Source organism: Grus americana, chromosome 5 (genome assembly GCF_028858705.1).
Source record: "Grus americana isolate bGruAme1 chromosome 5, bGruAme1.mat, whole genome shotgun sequence".
Taxonomy (NCBI): domain Eukaryota; kingdom Metazoa; phylum Chordata; class Aves; order Gruiformes; family Gruidae; genus Grus; species Grus americana.
In genome coordinates, this window is record NC_072856.1 from 45,284,132 (window position 1) to 45,304,022 (window position 19,891).

The window sequence follows — 19,891 nt, forward strand, 5'->3', positions numbered from 1 at the left end:
CCCTGGGTGAGGTGGGGTTAGCGCTGGGGAGCCCTGGCCACTCTATCTGGTCCTTTGCCTCCTTGCTCCCAGGCGCAGGACTGAGGAGCGGGGGCTCTGCACAGAGCCTGCCCCTGCGGGCTGCCCCGGGCAGGGCTGCGGCGGCACCGGGCCGGGTCGTCAGGGCTGCGCGGGACCGGGTCCTGGCGTGCGCGGGGGGGCGCGGAGAGCGGGGCGGGGGGGGGGGGGGACGACGCCAAGAGGAGCGTAGGCAGGGCCCGCACCCGGTCGGGGGGTACGAGGTGCTGGGTCGCCGTGGTGCGGAGGTGCCTGGGGGTGCCGGGGCTGCCGGCTGCGAGGGCGCAGGGGTGCCAAGGGGTGGCGGGTGCGGAGTACCGGGGTGCGGGATGCGGGGATGCCGGGCTGTGGGGGTGCGGCATGCCGGGCTGTGGGGTGCGGGATGCGGGGTGCGGGACGTCGGGGTGCCGGTGCCCCGGCTGGTCCCACCCCTGCGCGGCGCTCCCCGCCCCGCGGCCCCGCTCCCCCGCCCTCCCTGACGTGTGGCGCTGGCAGCCCGGCCGGTTCCGCATTCCCGACCCCTCCCCGCAGCCCGGGGCCGCTATATAACCGGGGCTGATGCAACCCACCCCGCCGCCCGCCACAGCCTGCGGGAGGCGCGCAGCGGGGCGGCGGGGGGCGGCGGCGGGCCAAGGCGCCCCGGTGGCGGCCGGCACCGGCATCAGCACCCGGCGGGGCCCGGGGCAGCGCCGCGCGGCGGAGGCGGCGGCAGGGCTGAGCCTGCAGTCCGCGCCCGGCCCCTGCGGCCGGGCCCCGCGGGCATCCCGGCAGCCCGGTCCCCCTGCACGGTGGGTGCGGGCGCGGGCGGGGGGAGCGCCGGGCGGGCCGGGATTGCGGCAGGGGGCGGGCGGGGGCGCGGAGCTCAGCGGGAGCGACGGCGGGGGGCTGGGGCGGGGGGCGCCCGGAGGAGCATCCCGGCACCCCGCGGCGGCGGGCAGGGTGCTGCCCTCCGGGAGGGGAGGGGGTCCGGCTGGCGGCGGTCGGGTGCACCGCGGAGGTGTGGGGAGAGCCTCCGCGGGGGGGGGGGGGGCGGGCAGAGCCGCACGGGCGGCTCAGCGTAGGACCGCTACCCCCGCACCCAGCTACGCGCGGGGGTCTAGGGCTGCCTTTCGGGGGTGCCCGGCACTGGGCTGCCACCCCCGCACTGATCCGCCGCAGGGGCGGTGGGGAGCGGCCTCTCCCCGCTTTCGGGTGCTCTCCTTGCCTCTGCTTCACCTGTCGGCCGGGCGCGCAGGTGAGGGGTCCGGACTCCCTCCGGCCGCCGTGTTTGTGCCGCGCGGAGGGCTGGCGTGGCCATGAGCCGTGCTTCCAGCCCGCGGGGCCCTGGGAAGGAAAGGGGCCCTGGAGGTCCCCCCACCGCTCGGTCCCAAGTCCGCTTTAGCAGTCAGGCATGGAGTTGAATGGAAGTTGCATTCTTTTGCACGGTCTGCTCCAGGAGGCACTTTTCTTTTTCCATGGGAGGGAAATAGGTTTGAGAGCAAATTGGGGGAAAGGGAGAAATACCAAGAGAGCAAGAGCCACATTATGTTTCCATTTTCTTTTAATGAAGGCCCTGTGGAGGTGTATTTGAAAACACAGGGTCTCCTATGCCTTCAAGGAGGGTGAGAACACAGTGCTGGCTGGTTCCAGGGCCATATGCAGCGTATGGTGGCCAATGAAACGGGGCCTGGCTCGTTCTCTTGCTTGTCTTGGCAGCCTGCTCCATGGCTTGTATTACCAGCCCTGGAACACAACCACTGCCAAACTGTGTGTGTGCATGTGTGTGTGTTTGGACTCTGAGAGCTCAGCAGAAACAAATGCTTCTGCAGCTCAGACCAGGATTTTTTAGCTAGTTTTGAGAAAACTTGCATGAAAAACTCTATCTGGAGGCTGTTGCCAGAGTCTACACTGGGAATTTGCTGGTGAGCGTTTGCATGGGGACATCTGGGAATGCCAGTTGTTGGAGTTCAGATTCCTAGTATGACTCCTAGTGATTTAAAAAAGCAAAAACCTGTCTCATCTGGGGGGATGAGTGGGTGGGTGCAGGAGCCGCCATCTAGAGCATCCCTGTGTCAAATAGTGATTGGTTGTCCCAGGTTCCTGGGGTCTGGGGGATTGACAAGATGCACTGAGAGTTAATGTGCAGGTTGCTGCCTCAGTCTCCTCGCTGAGACACCTATGGATGCTTCTCCCTCCTCTTGATGGCTGAGTGTTGAGCGTTTCCCTCCTTATAGGATGCAAAGATCTCTGCTGTGGTCCTTGCCAAGGAAGAGTGGATACTCCTTCACACCTCTTGCCTCCTCCTGCCCTGTCCATCTGAGCAGTGTGTCCAACTAGGCTGCTCAAGTGCAGGCAATGCTGAGCTTCTGCTCTGTGGTCTTCTTCCCCGTGCTAGTGTTTGCTACTTCAGCTGCATTGCCTGGGCCAGGTACTTGGCAGCATGCAGTGTCTGGAGTGTGAAGCTGTTCAGAGGCTCTTTTCACTGCAGTAGGCTGTTCTTGGTGGACCTGTCCCCAAGAGCAAGGGAGGTGGAGCCATGGTGTGTGGCATGGACCCCTTGCCAGCCTGCATGTGTCCTGCAATGCCAGTGCAGCAACGAGGGGGCACAGCAAACCTGATGCCATCTGTCTTTCACTGCTTGCATGGATTTCTCAGTTACTTGGATTGTCCAGAGTATCAATCCAAACATTGCAGGCTATTTTAACATGTAGCCAGGGAGCTGAAGGTCCATATGGGCCTCTCAGCTGAGCAGGGCTGTTGCAAACTAGCCAGAGCTGGTTTTTATATGGATTAGAGGTCTTTGTGGATGACCCTGGCATTCAGAGCCTAATTTTGAGGAGTTTGTAGGGTGGGGGGGCTCTCATCTCTGAGGCCATCCTTGCCCCCCTGAGGGCAGAGCTCTGTGCCAGAGTAGGGTTGTCTTGAAGAAGATTCCAGCCCTAACCACATGTGGTCATGGAAGGTCCTGGGGGACTTCAAGTCAGTTGTTAACCTCAGCATCTGAGCTGCAGCCTAGCTCAGACCAAGATGCTCCTTCCTCCTCAAATCCCTTTGAGCTGCTTCAGGCAGAAATAGGATAGCTTTTACCTTCCTGCTCTGTACTGCCGTCCGGTGGGTGGTGCAGCATTATTAAATGTCAGCAACAATTAATTAATTGCAATACCTAATAACACTGTGATAATTAAGTGCAGTTTTTTGCAGTTACTGCAATTAATTATTGCAATAGAGGAGCCTTGCTATGCTAGGTGCTCTACAAACTCCCACTGTCACAGGTTGCTTACAAGTCAATCGCTGCATTGCAGTGGTGGGGGCAGTGTAATGCTAAACTAGAGCTTTTTACTACCCTGCGAAGGTATGGAGGAAAATGCTCAGGGAAAAAGTAGGATTGTGAGTGCACTGTTTTGCTAATGGCAATGGGAGAGGGTTATTTCTAAAGGTGAGGACTGGAGGACCAGTATCTCCCCTCCTCATAATGGGGATAAGGAGTAAAAGCATCAGACAGGCAGGTTTGGGGGCCTGATGGTGGACTCAGTTGGGTGGGGGGCTGAAAAATTGCACTTCTGCCCAGGAGAGGCTGTCTGATCTGGGCTGCCCCGTGGGTACAGTGTAGGGAGCTGTGTGCCTCCCTGATGGAGAGGAGGGAGGCAGCAAGGCTGTCTGCATTCCTGTTTTCAGAAAGCTTTCATAGCCTTCTGCCTGTGAATGACTCGGACGTTCCTCCTACCATCTGTGTGAAACTAGATGTGCAGGACTGAGCCAGACCATTCCCGCTCACGAAATGGGTTTAGACTTCCATCTCCTGAGACTCTGTCCTTCACAGCTCCTCCTTCTCTTTAGCATTGTGGCCCTGCAATCTGCTCACTGGAGCTTGGGAGTTTAGGATGGGACTTTACATGTACGGGTGTTCACAAACCCTGCAGCTCTTCCCCCACCATGTGGGTTTGCCCATGGGAGGAAGGGAGCAGCAAGGGCAGCAGCTGGGGGTATCTGTGAAAAGGGCTACAGATGCTTCTTTCACCATGCAAACCCAGGGCCTGGTTGTAGGAGCTTCTCGCTCCCTCTTGGGATGGAAGTGGAGGTGATGAGGTACTATGGTGTCTAGCATACTGAGGTGGCATGCTGCAGCTCAGGGCACTTGGTAAGCCATGCTGTGATCGTGCCTTAAACTGGTCTTTAAATAAAGGGGAATCTTCCCGATGCCATTAACCAGTAAATGTTAGGTCCTTGGTAAAGAGAGGGCATGCACAGTTTTATTCCAGTGGGTGTCACTGCAGGCCTTCAGTACGCTACAGGTGGTGGGTTCCCTGGCATCAACAGGTTCAGCAGATGAATGAATGCACAGTGGCTGTTCTTAAAGTCCGTGTTTGCCAGAACTACTGCATGGTTATCTGAAAAGGCTGGTTACAACCAGACTTGGCTGCTGCTGTGTTCTGATGGTTGGCAAATAACTTTGCTGATCAGTGTTGCCTTTGGCAGTGGCACTGCAAATTACTGCTTTTAACAACACAGGCCAGAAGAAGCTAGACAGGTGGGGTGACCTGCTGTAAGGTACTACTCAAAACTGGATGCATCTAGAGCAGATAGCAGTCTTGTGGGAATGGGAGAGTATTGCATTTTAGACAACAGAAGAAAACTGTAATTGCATGGCCAGGTACTTGTGGTACTGGGAATATGGGGTAGTGGCTTTCTGCCTCCAACTTCGTTAACTTGGCACTTGCTGGGGGCTGAACCTTGAAGTGGAAGAAGGTCTGTAGGCTCCAGTGACCCTCGCACCCTGCAGTCTCCCCAGCCAGAAGAGTCCAGAAGGAAAAAAGCAAGTGGCCCTCCTTCAGAGGAGTGATAGCCAACTGCCCTGTCTTTGTTTAGGAAGTTACATTCTTGGGGCATGAGAAGTTGAGCATGTCAGGAAAGGGCTTTCATATAAATCATCCTTCTGCCAACAGAAGGAACTAGAAAGATGCAATGTATGAAATACAGGCTGAGCAAACTTGATAGCCAGGAGCTAAAAAAAAAAAGTTTGAAAAAATGACAATAGAACCATAGTAAAATCTAAGGAACCAGAAGTTGCTTCTCATGGATGATAGCACTACTTCTGATCTCCGCAGTAGAATTACTGCCTGTTGGCCAGGAGCAGAATGAAAGGCCAAATGCTGTGACTTAGTTGCTCCAAGACAGTACATACAAATGGTGATAGTATGTTAAGTGCTAACACACTGATGAAGAGATCAATGATCACTTGTATGGTGGCTTGCAGACTTTGGCAGTGCTCCGATGCATGGCAGCTGGCAAGTAATGGCAGGCACCCAGGTCGAGCCTGGAGTGAGAGAACAACAGGCGAGCACAGTCTTGGTTCTGCAAGCAGCATGGAGAAGGGCTGGTAGGACAGACTTTGCCTTAGCGCAATGCTTACCATGGGCGAAGGAGAAACATGCTGGTATTTACAGAGTGTCAGAATCTGCTGGCTGGCAATATTAGGTGCTAGACTGGCTCTCTGAGCATCAGAAGGGTACTTGGATCAACCATTACAGATGTCAGAGCATGTAAAATAGCTTATGTTGGAAGAAACCGTGATTTATAGACAGCAAAATTGAAAATAAGGTTGCAAACAGCCCTCACTCTTGCCAAGGAAGCTGACAGCAGAGATAAGACAGTAATGGCAATTTAAATTGAAGTGTGACTGTCAGAGCCTGCTTTGGGATGTCGTGGTTCTCTCTGCATGAGGATGCTGTTGACACAGCAGCAGCAACTGCATTTGATTTAAAAAGAAGCAAACAGCACCTCGGATAAGCGAGGATGCATAGGAAGGTCCTGGGGGAACAGTGGATACAAACTAAGGCAGTTTCTGCACAGGGAAATGAACGTATGATTTCAACACAGGTAGGCATTTCTGTGCCAGTTTTAGTCTGTGGGTAAGAATAGCACTGAAGAGGTGGCAGGAGGGGTGTGGATACTGGCTAGCAACCGGAGTACAAGCCCCTGGGGACACTGGGTTACAATGATTATGCCTACGCATGTTAGATTTATGCCATAACTGCTGTGCAAACATCAGCTCTGTCAAAAAAACCCCAAACCCCACAAAAAAGCACCAAACAGAAAGACTCCTCAGAAAAAGCATCAGCAAAATCAGTATGGAAAGGAAAAAAACCAACCCCCAAAACCTAAGCAAGTGAAGATTAGAACTGCAGAAGAAAGAATAGGAGGGTATGCAGGGACCGTGTCACCGAGGGGACAATAACAACGTGGTAAAGCTTCTTCCCATTAGATCACAGGCTCCAGAAGATAACAGACCCCAGCAATAGGAGAAAAACTATGAATAATGGGCACTGCCTTTAAGAAATACTGAATCAACCAATGTCACAGACTGTTGACCATAAGGACATAACTGGGGACAAAGCAGAGAAACACTCGTCACTGCTGGGGAAAGATGCAGCAAAACCAAGGTGAGCAAAGGAAGCTGTACTGGTGTCAGCTTTTTGGGGATGAGACTGCTGATAAAATAACTGCGCTTGACCTGAGGTTGACAGAGACCACAACAAGAACAGTGCCAAAGCAAGGATGCAAAAGTGACTGCAATAATTAGGAGGGTTTACAGACATTTCGGCAAGAGGTCAAGTCTTGTGTTACAGCATTTTAACCAGAACAAGGGGAGTGTAGAGGCAAAGCTACGGAAATATAAACGGAATTTTCACCCATGAAATCACATGTTGACCAGATTTTTGCTGTAAGGATAGTTGCTGAAGAGAGCATTGAATGACACAAGCTGCTCATCACTGAACTGAAGTTTTAAGAAAGCCTTCTCTGTCTCCTAATTCACTCCGGAGCATCTTGATGTCGTGGCACGAAATGATGAATAGTATCAGTGCAGAAGGCACAGCTACGGTGAATATAAACTCGAGCAGCTGGCGTCATGCAGATCCCAGTGTCAGATGTAAGACTGCACATTCTCTTTCCCCTCACTGCTTTGCTGTTGGCTTCATTATGTGAAAAAGCATAGCTGATACAATGCAGGAATTGTGTGGTTCAGCCATAGGACACCAGAAAGCTAGGTTTTACTGAAGACACAACGTTTCTCAGCTCGTGTAAGGAGACATTGAAAGACTGCCTGGCATTGAGGAAAAAGTACTGTGTTAATAATCAGTTATAAAAAGAAAAAAAATCTAATAAGAATCCCAGCTAAGGCCCTGTGTTAGAAAGGGAAGGAATACAGAGGTGAGTTGGTTCATGTGCCTTAGAAATAACAAACACTACAAGGGAATATCCAGAAAGGAATTAGAAATTGGCAAGGCCCCAGCTGTATTCACCCCATCCAGCAAGATGTGGCTATTGGAAAAACTGCAACTTAAAGGTCAAACTCAGATCTTGAACTTCAAAGTTATTGCTACCCTACCATGCAAACATGGTAGAAATATGCTGGAGCTATAGGCAGGCATGTCAGTGTCTTCCAGGGTAACAGCCTCAGGAAGAAGACCAAAGTATTAAATAGAATTACATGCCTTGGCTTTTCTGATGTGATCCAGGTACAACTTCTTACCTCTAGTCTTAACCAGAAAAGAAGGTGAAAGTATGTGAGATTTGGGATGAAAGGAAAGCCTCCCTTACAGGAGGAAGAGGCAAAAGGAGTGGAACATGAGAGTTCCTCTGATCAGCAGGGAGTGACAGTGCCTGGGGCATCGAGGGCTGGGCGGGATGATCTGTCACTGCACCCCTGCTCTGCAGAGAGGGACGGCATCTCTCTTCGTTCCCGTTTGATTTCCATGGTTAGAGCCCTGCTGGGAATGGTTTTATGTTTCCTCTCCAAGGTCTAACTCAGCTTGACTCTTGGCAGTTCTCAATGTGCTCCTGAGCTTCCTGAGCAGGATCTTACTTGTAGAAGTCACTTCCCCCTTCCCACCTAGTTCTCAGCTCACCTGAATGTGCAGGTTCATGTTCTTCCAGGTGGCTCCTGGTGCTTTGGTTTGAACAGCTTTAGATTTAGTTTACACTGATGCAGGTGTGATGTGGGCTTTGGCAGTGCAGTCTCTGGATCCAGGATAAGTTTGGGTTTTTTTAGACTATGTTAGGTACTGAGCCAGCTCCTTCTCTCTGACCTGTGTCTGATGTCACATTGGTATGGAGGCTATTTCAAGGCATATTAAGGTATGAAATCAAAGAGGTAGAGGGAAAAGATGGGCCAGAGAAAACATAAGTGTTTTCTCAAATCTTTAGCCAGTTGTCCCCCAGGGGCTGCCCCAGGCTCAGGAGTGCAGGGGGTGCTCAATGGCCAGGTAGTCCCACAGTCTGGAGAACAGATTTCTTCTCCCTCCTTATTTCATAAATTAGTGACCCTGAATTTGGTCTAGCTGAGGACCTGGACTGTCCAGCCTAGTGCCTAGGTGCTGTCACCTGCATGTCATGATGGAAGACAACAAATTAAAACCAGCTCCCCCAAGTCTGGAATGGATTAGGAATCCAGTGCTGGGCTCAAGTCAGTTCCCAGCCTGAAGCTTATGAAAGGGTGGGTCAGGGCCCCAAATCAGTGTGTGCCATAGCAGCTCACATGTGGTACTTGCAGGAGGGAGACTTCAAGAGTGTGTTCATATACTTTAGCTACTGTTTGGGGTTTTTTTATTTTTACTTAAGCCCAAACTGTTCAAGCTGGGGATGGACATCTATTGCTGGTGAGGGGGTGTGCAGCAGCTGGCCCAGCATGCGCTACTGTTCGCAGGCTTCTTCCCCGGTGCCACAGCATGTTGTCTTAGTGGCAGTGGCTGGGAAATGGCTAGCTCTGCAGTGCGTGCAGCTATCCCAAAATGGCAGACTGAATTTAACTCCACACAGCTGAATCCTGTGACAGTATGTCCTCAGAAGAGCCTCTGGAGTCACCTCCCCTTTGCCATGCCACCTCACTGACCCAGCGCTTTCCTGCAGGAGAGGGACAGTCTCTGAGGAAGATGGTAGGGATTTAGACGCAGTCCCCAAATAACTCTTTGCATTTTTCTGTCTGGAGCATCAGAGTAGGATGGTGCCTGGTTTCTGGAGGAGGGCAGCATCTTAGCCATGTGTAGGCCTGAGGGGAATGGGAGGGAGGTAGCATGCAGCTTCAGAGCCCTGCTGCAAGTGGCCGTCTCCTGACACCGTACAGGGCAACCACTGCAGATGTGGAATTACAGCTGTCTGGTTTAGAGATTGCTATGGAAGAATGAATACTTTGGATCAGTTTAGGTCCTTTCAATCTCAATGAGTTGATGTGTAGTCTTTTCTGAGGTCAAGTATCATTACCAAGTATTTTCCTTCTCTTCTGTCACCAAATGGGCAGGAATCCATTTCATCATGTAGTACCACTTTCCTTCAGAAGTTACTAATCTCTCCTATCTTATCCATCTTCTTTTCAGGCTTTAATGTCCTCATGCGGATCACCTCCCCCAGGCCCAGTGTCCGCCCCCTGCATACCAGCACTGCTGAGCACTGGTCTGCTCTCCCTTTTCTGGTCTCTCCTCCTGAAGAATGACTGGAGCAGAGGGCTTGATTCCTGCTTGCCGCCTCTTTATGGTCACAAGCTTGCTGTATTTGCTTTCCACGCTCTTTCTGAAGTCCCGCTGGTCACTGTTGCTGTCCGCTGAGCAAACTCTGCCAGGGGACATCTCGTGCTGACTGCTGGACCTCTTTGGTGGCAGATTAGAGCGTGTGACAGTTCACAGCATATTGCAGCCTGTAGGTGCTTTCTGATGCAAATCCCCTTGTCTGTCACGCTAGTACAGCTTGCACAGCACCCGTGTGGAGAGCCATGGACCTTGCATTAGCCTCTCTGCCCTTGACTAACATATACGATTGGCTTTACTTCCCTTCCACTGCTCATCTCCTGTTTCTTCATGTTAACAAATATACCAAATAATCTCCTGGGTAAAGAGATGTGCCAGCACCAAGAAATCCTTAACTTCTCTCCTTGTCGTGATTAACACTGTTCAACCTGCTTCCACTGACCCTGCTTGAGTGGGGCAGGGGGTTGGACCAGGTGATCTCCAGAGGTCCCTCCCCACCTCAACTGTTCTGTGACTCTGTAATCCAACAGTCCTATCTCATGTGCAGATTTACTCAGGTTTTCAGCCTGGAACTGACATAGATTTGTCACAGCAGGATGGCAAGTGCTGAGCAACTGTGGCAGCTGGCTTGACAATGTATGTGTGTCTGCTTAGCACAGCTGTACTGCCTGGACCAAAAGTCTGCATCGCCTCTTACCTGGTCTCTCAGCAGCTGAGTGTGGATGCTTTGGGAAGAGGAGGGCAAGTGCATGTTATCCCTTGCTTAACGCAGCTCCTCACCCTGGCAATCAGTGCTGTCAGAGCTTCCAGGAGTTTGTGCAGACTGATGTGACTGATTGTCCTTTGTGGACCCCTCTTCCATGAGTTTGCCCAACTGCTTGTTGAATCCTGCCTTGTGACTGGCTGTAGTGGTTGTGGGAAACAGCTCAGTGAGATTTTTGGGTCCATTCCATTAGCCTATTTCTCTCTCCTGACATCACTGGTCCCTCTCCCTGCTGCGTGGGTGCCTTGTGGTGCGGAGGCAGGATGGGGTGGGTGCCTGGAGGCTCCCAGAGTGTGCTGGGACCAGTCCAGCTGGGCAGAGCAAGGAGAGGAGCACATAATCACTGGACATGTGGTTGAGTTGGGTGTGGGGGAAAATGGTTGCTGCGTGGACAGAAGTTGACTCTGCATGTTGTAACTAGGTCACTTGTGAGTGTCCCAAGCCAGTTACACAAGCAGGGATGTACTTGCACTGTAGCCAACAGCCACCTGCTCCCTTTGCTTTTTGGCTGCAGCTCTATGGGCTTCCCATTTTAGGTATAATTTTATTTCTTTATCTCTTAGCCACTTTTTCTTCACGTTTCCTGGTAACTCCCTTTCTTCTGCCTATAAGTGACTTGCCAAAGCTTGTCCTGATCCTATTCTCACTTGCACTACAATTTTTTTTTTCCTTTCCTGATAGAAGAAGCCTTTTGCACCTTGCCCCATTTCTCCTTCTCTTCAGCCTTCACTTCCTCATGTCTGTGCTGGGAGATGTTTGTTCAGTGGCAGGTTTTTCTCTTGTGGTTTTATCCATGGTCCCCGTGCGCCATGTCCCAGCCCTGACCAGCAGCCTGAGCCTGCCCAGAAGAAATTCTGCCTAAGGCATATTATGGTCCTCTTTGTGCAATTTTCTTCTTGTCCTAATAACTACACGTTAATCAAAACTCAGTTAAGAGCAAGCTTTGATCTTCTGTGGGACCACATCACTGTTGTTGCAGTCAGCTCCTGTTCTGGTATTTGCCTCTCAGTCTCTTCCATTCCTGATCTATGCACCAGTAACGTATCCTTCCTAGCAGAATTCATGTTTTTTTGGTTTCTGTCACCCAGGTTCTGCTTAGTCCTTGTCTTTGCCATCCTTGGGGAAGAGCATCTGCTTTTCCTGGTTCACACCTCATTAGGTGATGGGACTGTAGAATAAATTTGGCTTGTGCCGTGTCGTGAGCCTCTGTAGCTGGGTTGTAACGGGCTGTGTCTCACTCTCCCTCTAGCCTACGAAGCTGTTTCCCCTGCTATGATGCCAGGGCAGATCCCCGACCCGTCCTTGACGGCTGGCGCGCTGCCTGGGCTCGGCCCCTTGACAGGACTGTCTGGCACAGCCCTGACTACCGAGGAGCTGAAGTACGCAGACATCCGCAACATCGGGGCCATGATCGCACCGCTCCACTTCCTGGAGGTGAAGCTTGGGAAAAGACCCCAGCCTGTGAAAAGTGAGGTGAGTCTGGGGGGCTGCTGGCTGCATGTGGCCCTTGCAGGGCTGTTGCCTGCACCTGCCTGGGTTTCTCTCCTGCCTGTACTTGGGTTTCCTGCCAGGGTGGCCAGCAACACGTTTTATAAGTGTGTCACGCTGCCTGTTTGGTGATGTGCACACATGTTGGCAGCAGCCTCTTCCTTGTGCCTGAATTTCTGTCCCTGTGGCATGGGTTGGGAGTGGTGGCCTCAGTGTCCCAGATCTGACCAGTCCCATGCAGCTGTTGGCAGCTGGATGAACTCAAACCCTGTCTGCAGAGCAGGACCTGGTGCAGCCCATCAGAGGGCTTGTGCGATGCTTTCATCCAGTCTCCGGTGCCAATGAGCCCTTGTTGCCTTTCCTGCGTGTGGGTGAGCAGTGCTGAGCGGCCACAGTGACTCAGCTTGTGCTGCTGGATGAGGCGGAGGGGCTTCTGACTTCACCTCAGGGCTGGGGACAGGGAAAATGGGCAGCTTCTGCTTGGTACCGCAGGCTGGCACATCAGAACCAGGCTGGAGGGACTTGGGAGACACTTGCGTAGCATTTTCCTTGTGTGGTTGTCTCATATGTTTGTTGTCCAGTCTTGGTCCACTCCTTGACCCTTGCTGGTGGTGAGTGTTTGCACCTCCCACTGCAGGTGTAGCTGGGAACCCATCGATTTGGAGGCCCCATATTGGTGAGGGTGGTTGGTGGCTGCTCTCCGAAGGTCCGATAAACAACCCTTCTGAACAGTGCATTTGCTCCTGCATAAGGATACCTCAGATAATGCTGTGTGAGGCTGGGGTGACATGCAGTCTCTGGAGACATCAGCAAGGAGGTGCTAGATGATGTGAAAAGCTGCCCATGATGAGCTGTGAGCTGAAGGGGGTAAAAGATCACTTCCAGCGAGCAGCCTGCTCTCCAAATGGTGCTGAGACTTACTTTGGCCCAACTTTTATGGCAAAGGCTCAGCAGCACCCAGGCCCAGCTGTGGGGAGGGTGCCTGTTCCTTCCCCTCAGCCCCTTGTGGTGGACTCCTGTGGGGAGAACTGGTACAATGGAGTCCATCTGATCGCCTTGCATAGGAGCTTTGCGTCCAAGGGGGTGTCTGATCAGCTCATGCAGCGTCCCATGGAGCTCACCTGGGGACGGACTGGGCAGCTCCACAATGGCAGGAGCTGAGGCTAGGATGCTGTGGGAGGTCATCGGTAGGGCCTGGGGGATGCTAATGTCTTTGGTCCCTCCATGGGCAAAGTAGTCATGGGTTGGCAGCTGAAGCCAAACGCTGTCCCAAGCTCTTGGCCTGGGTATCATGCAGCAAACGGGGTGCAATGCCCACCTCACTTCATGGGTTGGGGAAGAAAAAGGGACTCTTTAGCTGTGCTGTCTTCCCGGGCACAGCTCCTGTCCTGGGGCGTCTCAGGCACCTCTGAGCTGGCCCTGCAACAGCTGCTTTTGCTTGATGGGCATGGGGATGTGGTATCGCCAGCTTCTGCTTAACAGGTACAGGGCAGCTCTGCCTGGCAACAGGTACTGGAAGTATCGAGTGTCCTCTGAGCCAGTTGTTGAGACACCATGTGGAGGAAAGATAAGGGGAAATCCACTGGCAGCCCCCACACATGGCTGCCTTCCCTGCAGCCAGTTCCTCCCCTGCGTGGCCTGTGAAGCTGAGGAGTTGAGGACAGCAAATGGAGCTGCCCCTGGCACAGGCTTTGCAGCGAAAGCCTGAGGGAGCTGAGGCAGTAGCTGCTTGTCCCACGAGTAGCCAAGAAGCTGCCCACGCATAATTTTGCAATGCAGCCTGCAGCTGCTTTCCTCTCGCGGGGAGCTGGAGCCCCGGGGACGCTGGGTACCAGCATGCAGTGCTCTGCACGGCGCCTGAGAGGGCAGGCTGCTTCCGCCAAGCTGGGGCACAGGCAGCTTTCTCTGCTGTGCTGGGGGGACCAGCATCTCCTGCCACTGGGGTGTCTGTCCCTGAAAGTGTGCACAAAACCCACCCAGTAGGTGCTGGGTGCCGGCTTCCGTGCAGGGTGGTGGACAGCCCCAACTGGGCAGGCTGCCCTCCTCTTGGGGCAGCTGGAGACAGGTGCTGGCAGGCTCCTCCGCCATCGAAACCAGCCTGGGGTGCTCCCTCTGGGACAGAGCCCTGCCCCTCAGGCTGATGACCACCTCTGACCCTGATGCTGCTGACTGAAGCAATTCAGGAGGCAACCCCAGACCTTCTACCTACAGGGCTCTCCTGGAGATAGGCTGCTGGAACATGTTACGGGGTGATACATCATCACTGTCCCTCATGCCCCTGAATAGAGTCCGAACCCCCAACACGAGGGCCATGTCACCTTTTTGAACTGAAATCAAGCAGAAGTGGAGAAGGGGAAACCTGCTTTCTTGAAGTTAAAGGAGCTGTGGTCAGAAAGCAGAGCCAAGAGTTCAAGCTGCTGCTATCTGTGCTGAGCCACCCTCCTTGAGCATCTGTACCCCATCTAAAGGACATGGCCCTTTGCTGGGCCCTCTGGGGTGGAGGGGAAGCTGAAGGGGACAGGGACAGGGCACTTATTCATTGATCCTCACTGAAAGGAGCAACAGGGCATGGAAATGTGTCAGGCAGTTCCCAGGGAGACCATGAGACTTGTGTGGTCACTGTTTGCTCTTCCAGTTCCTGTTACAACCCAAGACGTACTTTGCAGGAAAGTTTGGGGTGTGTTTCTTGAGCTTTGAAGCCATGAGCACATGTTCCCTCTCTGCACCCTCCTAATAATCCTTGAACTTAAAGGCTGAGAAGGTATCTAAGGGGTAGATGAGTGGTTGGTAAATGTGCAGAGTGGAATGGTGGCTACCCTGATGCCCACTTCCTCTTAAACTCTGCATGGAAATTTTGTAAGAGCTGCTTGTGCCTTGCTGTGGGGTATCCTGGTCCTGCCAGGAGGAAAAGGCAGCAGAGTGTGGAGTTAGAGCCTTCCTGGTCACTTCTGCTATTGCCCACCATGTCTGAGTTATGTGGGTGTAGTGAGAGCTGGCCATTTCTAACTGGACTTGGGGGCATCAGTGCAGTTCCCATCCTGGTTCTCCCAAGTGTGGTGCATCATGCCCCATGGCACTGCCTTGGCAAAGGACTGGTGGCAGCTCAGCATTATGGAAGTCAGTGCATAGCTTGTGCTGACTTAGCTTAATATTTTAGCCCCATCTAAAATAGCAACTTTGGTATAATGCTTGGGAAGTAAGGTAGAGAAGATGCAGAAGTGATTAGTGCTATAAAACTTGGACATTGTCTTCTAACGCATATTGGACATGCAGCTTACTTAAGGTACCCCTTCACCTTATCTCTGCTGAGTCAGCGTTTCATCCTGTCCTTGCACATCACATTGAGATGTTTTGATCAGTGGGCTTTGGACTCAGTGAATGTTAGCAGTGTGCACAGTTTGTTGTGGATGATGACACTTGCAGCTTTTGTTTCGTGCAGGCACCACCGGTGTACCTACATGTGGGATAATCTGGTGGCCCCCCCACACCTACCACCACTTTGTGGCCTTGGCATTGGGAATCTCTGACTTTCCTTTTGAGGTGACTAAGCCCAGGCACTAGAGCAACAAGGCTGTTCAGATGGTGTGTGCTGCAAGAGGCTTGTCTGGGAGACGTGTCCCTCAACCACGCTGACCTGGGGAGGTACGAAGGGAAGGATGCGGCTGCCTTCTCAGACTGGAGCTGCACTTAGGGAAGGTGCAAATAGGCTGCGGAAGTGCTCCTAAAGCAAATGTTGCTGTCACTGGATTTGAAAAGATGTGTGTTGTCAGGTATCAGTTGATAGGAACAAGGCAATTCAGTCTGACATCTCAAATTTCGGAGTCCCAGGCCAAACATGGATGAAGGCACTGGGGAACCTTTTCTTCTCTAGCCATGCTGCAAAGTATAACCTGGACGCTGGCTTCACGGGGCTTTCCAGCACTCAGATTTTTCTTGAAGAAGCTGGTTGAGGTTCTCAGATGTAAGCATGCCATAGACCACTTACACAGGCTTTGTAGTAAATATCTGTAAATACTTTGATTATGGGTTTCCAACCCATAGGGCTTATTGGCCTGGCCTGTGTGGTTTGAGTCAGACAGCACAGAGCAACTGAGTCATGACAAACAGCGCAGGCACTGCTGTGTCCTGCTTCTCCACAGGGGATGTAGGACCTGTCCCCACCTTACCGCTGTGGCCCCGTGACTCGGCCGGTGCTGCAGCAGACAGCCCTGTGTACTGGAAGTGGGGGAACAGCCGGGCCCAGCTGGGGGATCCTTCAGGTTTCTCTGCCTCTTGCCCTTGGCTGCGTGTGTGATGCTTTGAACATCTGTGCTCGCAGAGCTGTGCCTGTAGATGTCTGTGTGACAAACTGTGCCCGTCTTTGTGGGATGGGGCTCTATTCCCCTTGTCTCTGCCCTCTCTCAGGGAGGGAGCAGCCCTGCAAAGAGTTGTCTGTCCCCTGCCAGGTGGGTCCTCAGCTGTGGGTACCACCCTGGTCTCCCTTCCCATGTCCCCACAGAGTTGGAGGCCATGGCAGCAGCATGCCTGGTTCCTGGTGAGGATTAGACTGTTGCTGGTGGCCACTGGCATGGGTGGCTGCCAGCCCTGTCCTTGCCCCACCACCAACGGGGCTGCCGGCTGCTCACCCCTACCTCCTCCACTGCCCCACACCTGCCAGCTCTGACCTGGGCTTCTCCATCTTGTTGCAGCTGGACGAGGAAGAGGAGAGGAGGAAAAGGCGTCGGGAGAAAAACAAAGTAGCGGCAGCGCGGTGTCGTAACAAGAAGAAGGAGAGGACGGAGTTCCTGCAGCGGGTGGGTGCCCTGACCTGTCCCAAGGCACAGCAGGGACCTTGATGGGGACGCTTCCCTGGAAAGGTGCCCCAGCTGCGGGCAGCGCTCCCTCCTGAACTGCCCCTCTGCAGCCAGGAAGGGTTTTCGCTGTGGTGCAGTGGAGATCTGTCCTAGGCGGTGGCTGTGTTTCCTTGTGCTCGCACTAGATAATGCAAAGCAGTGGGGCTGGGGATGACCTGCCTGGAGGGACCTGGTGCTTTGGCAGGTCCTCAGGCTGCTCCTGTGCTGCAGGGGCTGAGGGGCAGTGCTGAGCAGAGATGGCTTGTTGGCCAAATTGCTTCTCCTTGCATCTTCTCCTGTTGGAGTAGTCATGTGCAGTTGTGTTTCTGTCCTGCTAGGAGTCCGAGCGTCTGGAGCTCATGAATGCTGAGCTGAAGGCCCAGATAGAAGAGCTGAAACAGGAGAGGCAGCAGCTGATCCTGATGCTGAACCGGCACCGTCCCACCTGCATCGTGCGGACAGACAGCATCAAGACACCCGAGAGCGAAGCCAACCCGCTGCTGGAGCAGCTAGAGAAGAAGTGAAGCTGGCACCGGGCCAGGAGGAGGAGACAGTGGCGCAGGGTCTTCCAGGGTCTCTAATGTATGTACTGTATGAAGAACTGTGCACCCAGGCCTGGTGCAGCCAGGACCCAGTGGGCTTCCTTGGGAACTATGGACCAAACAAATATGGGGACAGAGAAGATAGGAACCTGTCAACCATGTACTCCGAGGCTGAATCCAGGAGCAGGGCTAGCGGTGCCGGTGAGGGCAACCTCCCTGTGATACCTCATCACGGCCCTTCAGCCTGCTCACGGCCCCAGGGACCCACGCCGCCGCAGCACATCCCGCTAGGACCGCGTGCCCTGTGGGGAACAGGGGCTGCAGGCGAAGGACCGGCGGCCATGCGGTGCCCGCCGGCGCCCTGCCCAGAGGCTGCCACCGCTCCTGGCGCATGCTCCGGAGGGAAACGCGAACCCACGAACCACAAACACTTGATGCAGCCCCGTCTGGTGGGCAGGCCTGTCGGGGCTCGGTGGCGCAGGCGCCCCCCACAAGCACACTCTCAGTATAATGTTTACAGCCCAGCTGTCCGTGTCGGCCGTGCTTTTGAATGCACATTTTTACACTTTTTTTAAAGTATTTTTTACAAAGTTTTTATACAGCGATCTCTATATGGATTTATATAATCACTAGATGTGATCCCATAGAAATGTATGTTATGATGGTCTGTTTGTTACAAATGCATATGCCACAGTTATCTCCATTGTGTTACTTGTCCGGTAGCATCCGGCTCCTTCCCCGGCATGCTGGGAAGGGAGTCCAAGCTGCCCTCCGCAGTGGTGTCGCTACCCTTTCCATCCATGTATGTCCTCATAATACTCAGTTCTGTATCTCTCAGTAAATGTTACCTTTACGTACACCGTCCTCCTGTGTTCTGTCTGGGTCAGGCCACAGTGGGCTCTGGCCAGAGCTTGGCACCATGGTAGTATGTGCCGTGTTCCTGGCCAAATGGCATGGTGGAGCTGATCCCAGAGCTGGTTTTGGTGGTTCTGTGTTAGCAGCCATGGGCCAGGGGAATTCACCCTGGGGAAGCTGGGAACCTCAGAGGCAGCTCTGACCATTGTCGAGCAAGAAGTAGCTCAGTGCTGCGCCGAGGAGGACAGGCAGGGCGTGGCTTGCTGGCTGGAAAGGCAGAGATGTGAGACAGGGAGACCATCTCATCCTTACCTGGTCCTTCCTTTTCAGGCCTGAATACAGCAGCTTGAACTCATTTCAGGGACAAGAAAGAGATGGGGGAGCTGTCACAATGTCCTTGTGGTGGTGATCCCTTCGTGGAAGGAGGTGGAGAACAGTTCCTGTCTCTGCCAGGTCCTAGCCTTGCCCCTAACTGATGTGCTGGGAAAGCTAAAGATTGCCCTGGGCCTTGGCCAGTGCTGAGCACAGGAGTGTGGAGGTTGAGAAGATAATCAGCCATGTGTGCTTCAGGTGCTAGGACTGAAGAGTTAGCATCCCCAGATGAATAACCAAGCCCTGATACTATTGCTGTGTTCCTGACTCTCAGATATGAAGGCAGTGGGAAGGTGCCTTGGTCTGGACTGGGGCAGACCCCATCTCACACTGAGGGTTGTCTCAGAGGAGCAGTTGTGCACCCAGTCTTCTCCCAGTTGGTGTCCTACCCATTACCAGTGTGGATGAGGCTGCTTTGATGGAAACTGCAAGTGAAAGAAGCTTTCAGCATCTGGTACAGCCAGGAGCACTGAAGTGGTGGTGGGGAGAAGATGAGCTTGACCTAAACGTGACAACAACATGGGAGGATGTCTTCCCTGAATATGACTGCTTTCTAGTGTGTGTTTCTCTGTAGCCACCTTTTCCAACCTTTAACCTCCAGGGATTATTTGACATTAGTCCTTTCCCTGTCTCATACTTTTTCCTGGATTTCCCCTCCCTTTCCATAACTTCTGTCTTTGGGACTTCCCAAAATGCTGCCAGCTGCCTTATTTAGTGTGAAGCATGTTGGATCTGTTACAGGCAAAGTTTTTGCCCTAGGAGGACTTGTTGGCTGAGGTGTTCTAGAGGGATGTGCAAGGACAGGACCTGAAACAAAGCTGGTGGAGAAAAGCAATGTCTGGCTGTGCTCTCACCGCCTGCCATGCAGCCCTTGAAGCTGGGCAGCTCTCCCTCTGTGCTTCCTTCTGCCCAGACCCTGCAGCGGTGGCTCAGACCTGACCCATTTCTCACCTGCTGTCAGGAGCCAATCCTCCTACTTCTGAGGAACATGATGCCTTTCATTGAGCTCTGCTGAAAGGACGCAGAGTACTTTCTGGGCCTGCTTCTCTCTTCAGGACTTTATTTCCCTCTGCAGAGTGTGCATGGTAATGAATTTCCAGGCTCCTGCAAGTATCAATTTCCTCTTTGGTGGTCAGCAGGAGCTCCCTGTGGGACATCAGATGGTCCAGCCACAGACATCTCATGCTTTTTGCTCACCTGGAGAGCCTGTGCACTCATCCCCATGTGGAAGGACTCTCACCCATCTGCCACACACCTTCCAGCAACATGGGCAGTGCCACGGGTGCAAGCGATGGCCCTTCTCTGGCAAATGGCCACGCTGCAGTAAAACTTCCTGCTATGAAAACAGCTGGCTGGAAAGAGAAATATAAGATTCCCTTTGAAACCAAGCTCGCTAGAAGCAGTGAGCGAAGGCAGCAGTGGAAAAGTGATGGATCTACATCAGTTTAATGCTCAGCTACTCCAGCCAAGGCAGGAGCTATTTGA

General features: G+C 53.3%; 1 protein-coding gene across 1 annotated transcript; it reads left to right on the top strand.

The window, feature by feature from the left end:
• The first annotated feature begins 586 nt into the window (after positions 1 to 586).
• JDP2 (Jun dimerization protein 2) lies at positions 587 to 18,055 on the top strand. The gene is made up of 4 exons (XM_054827946.1): positions 587 to 845; positions 11,567 to 11,790; positions 16,494 to 16,598; positions 16,976 to 18,055. Exons 2-4 carry the CDS (start codon positions 11,590 to 11,592, stop codon positions 17,159 to 17,161), a joined length of 492 nt encoding a protein of 163 aa, XP_054683921.1. The 5' UTR covers positions 587 to 845; positions 11,567 to 11,589; the 3' UTR covers positions 17,162 to 18,055.
• Positions 18,056 to 19,891: the final 1,836 nt, after the last annotated feature.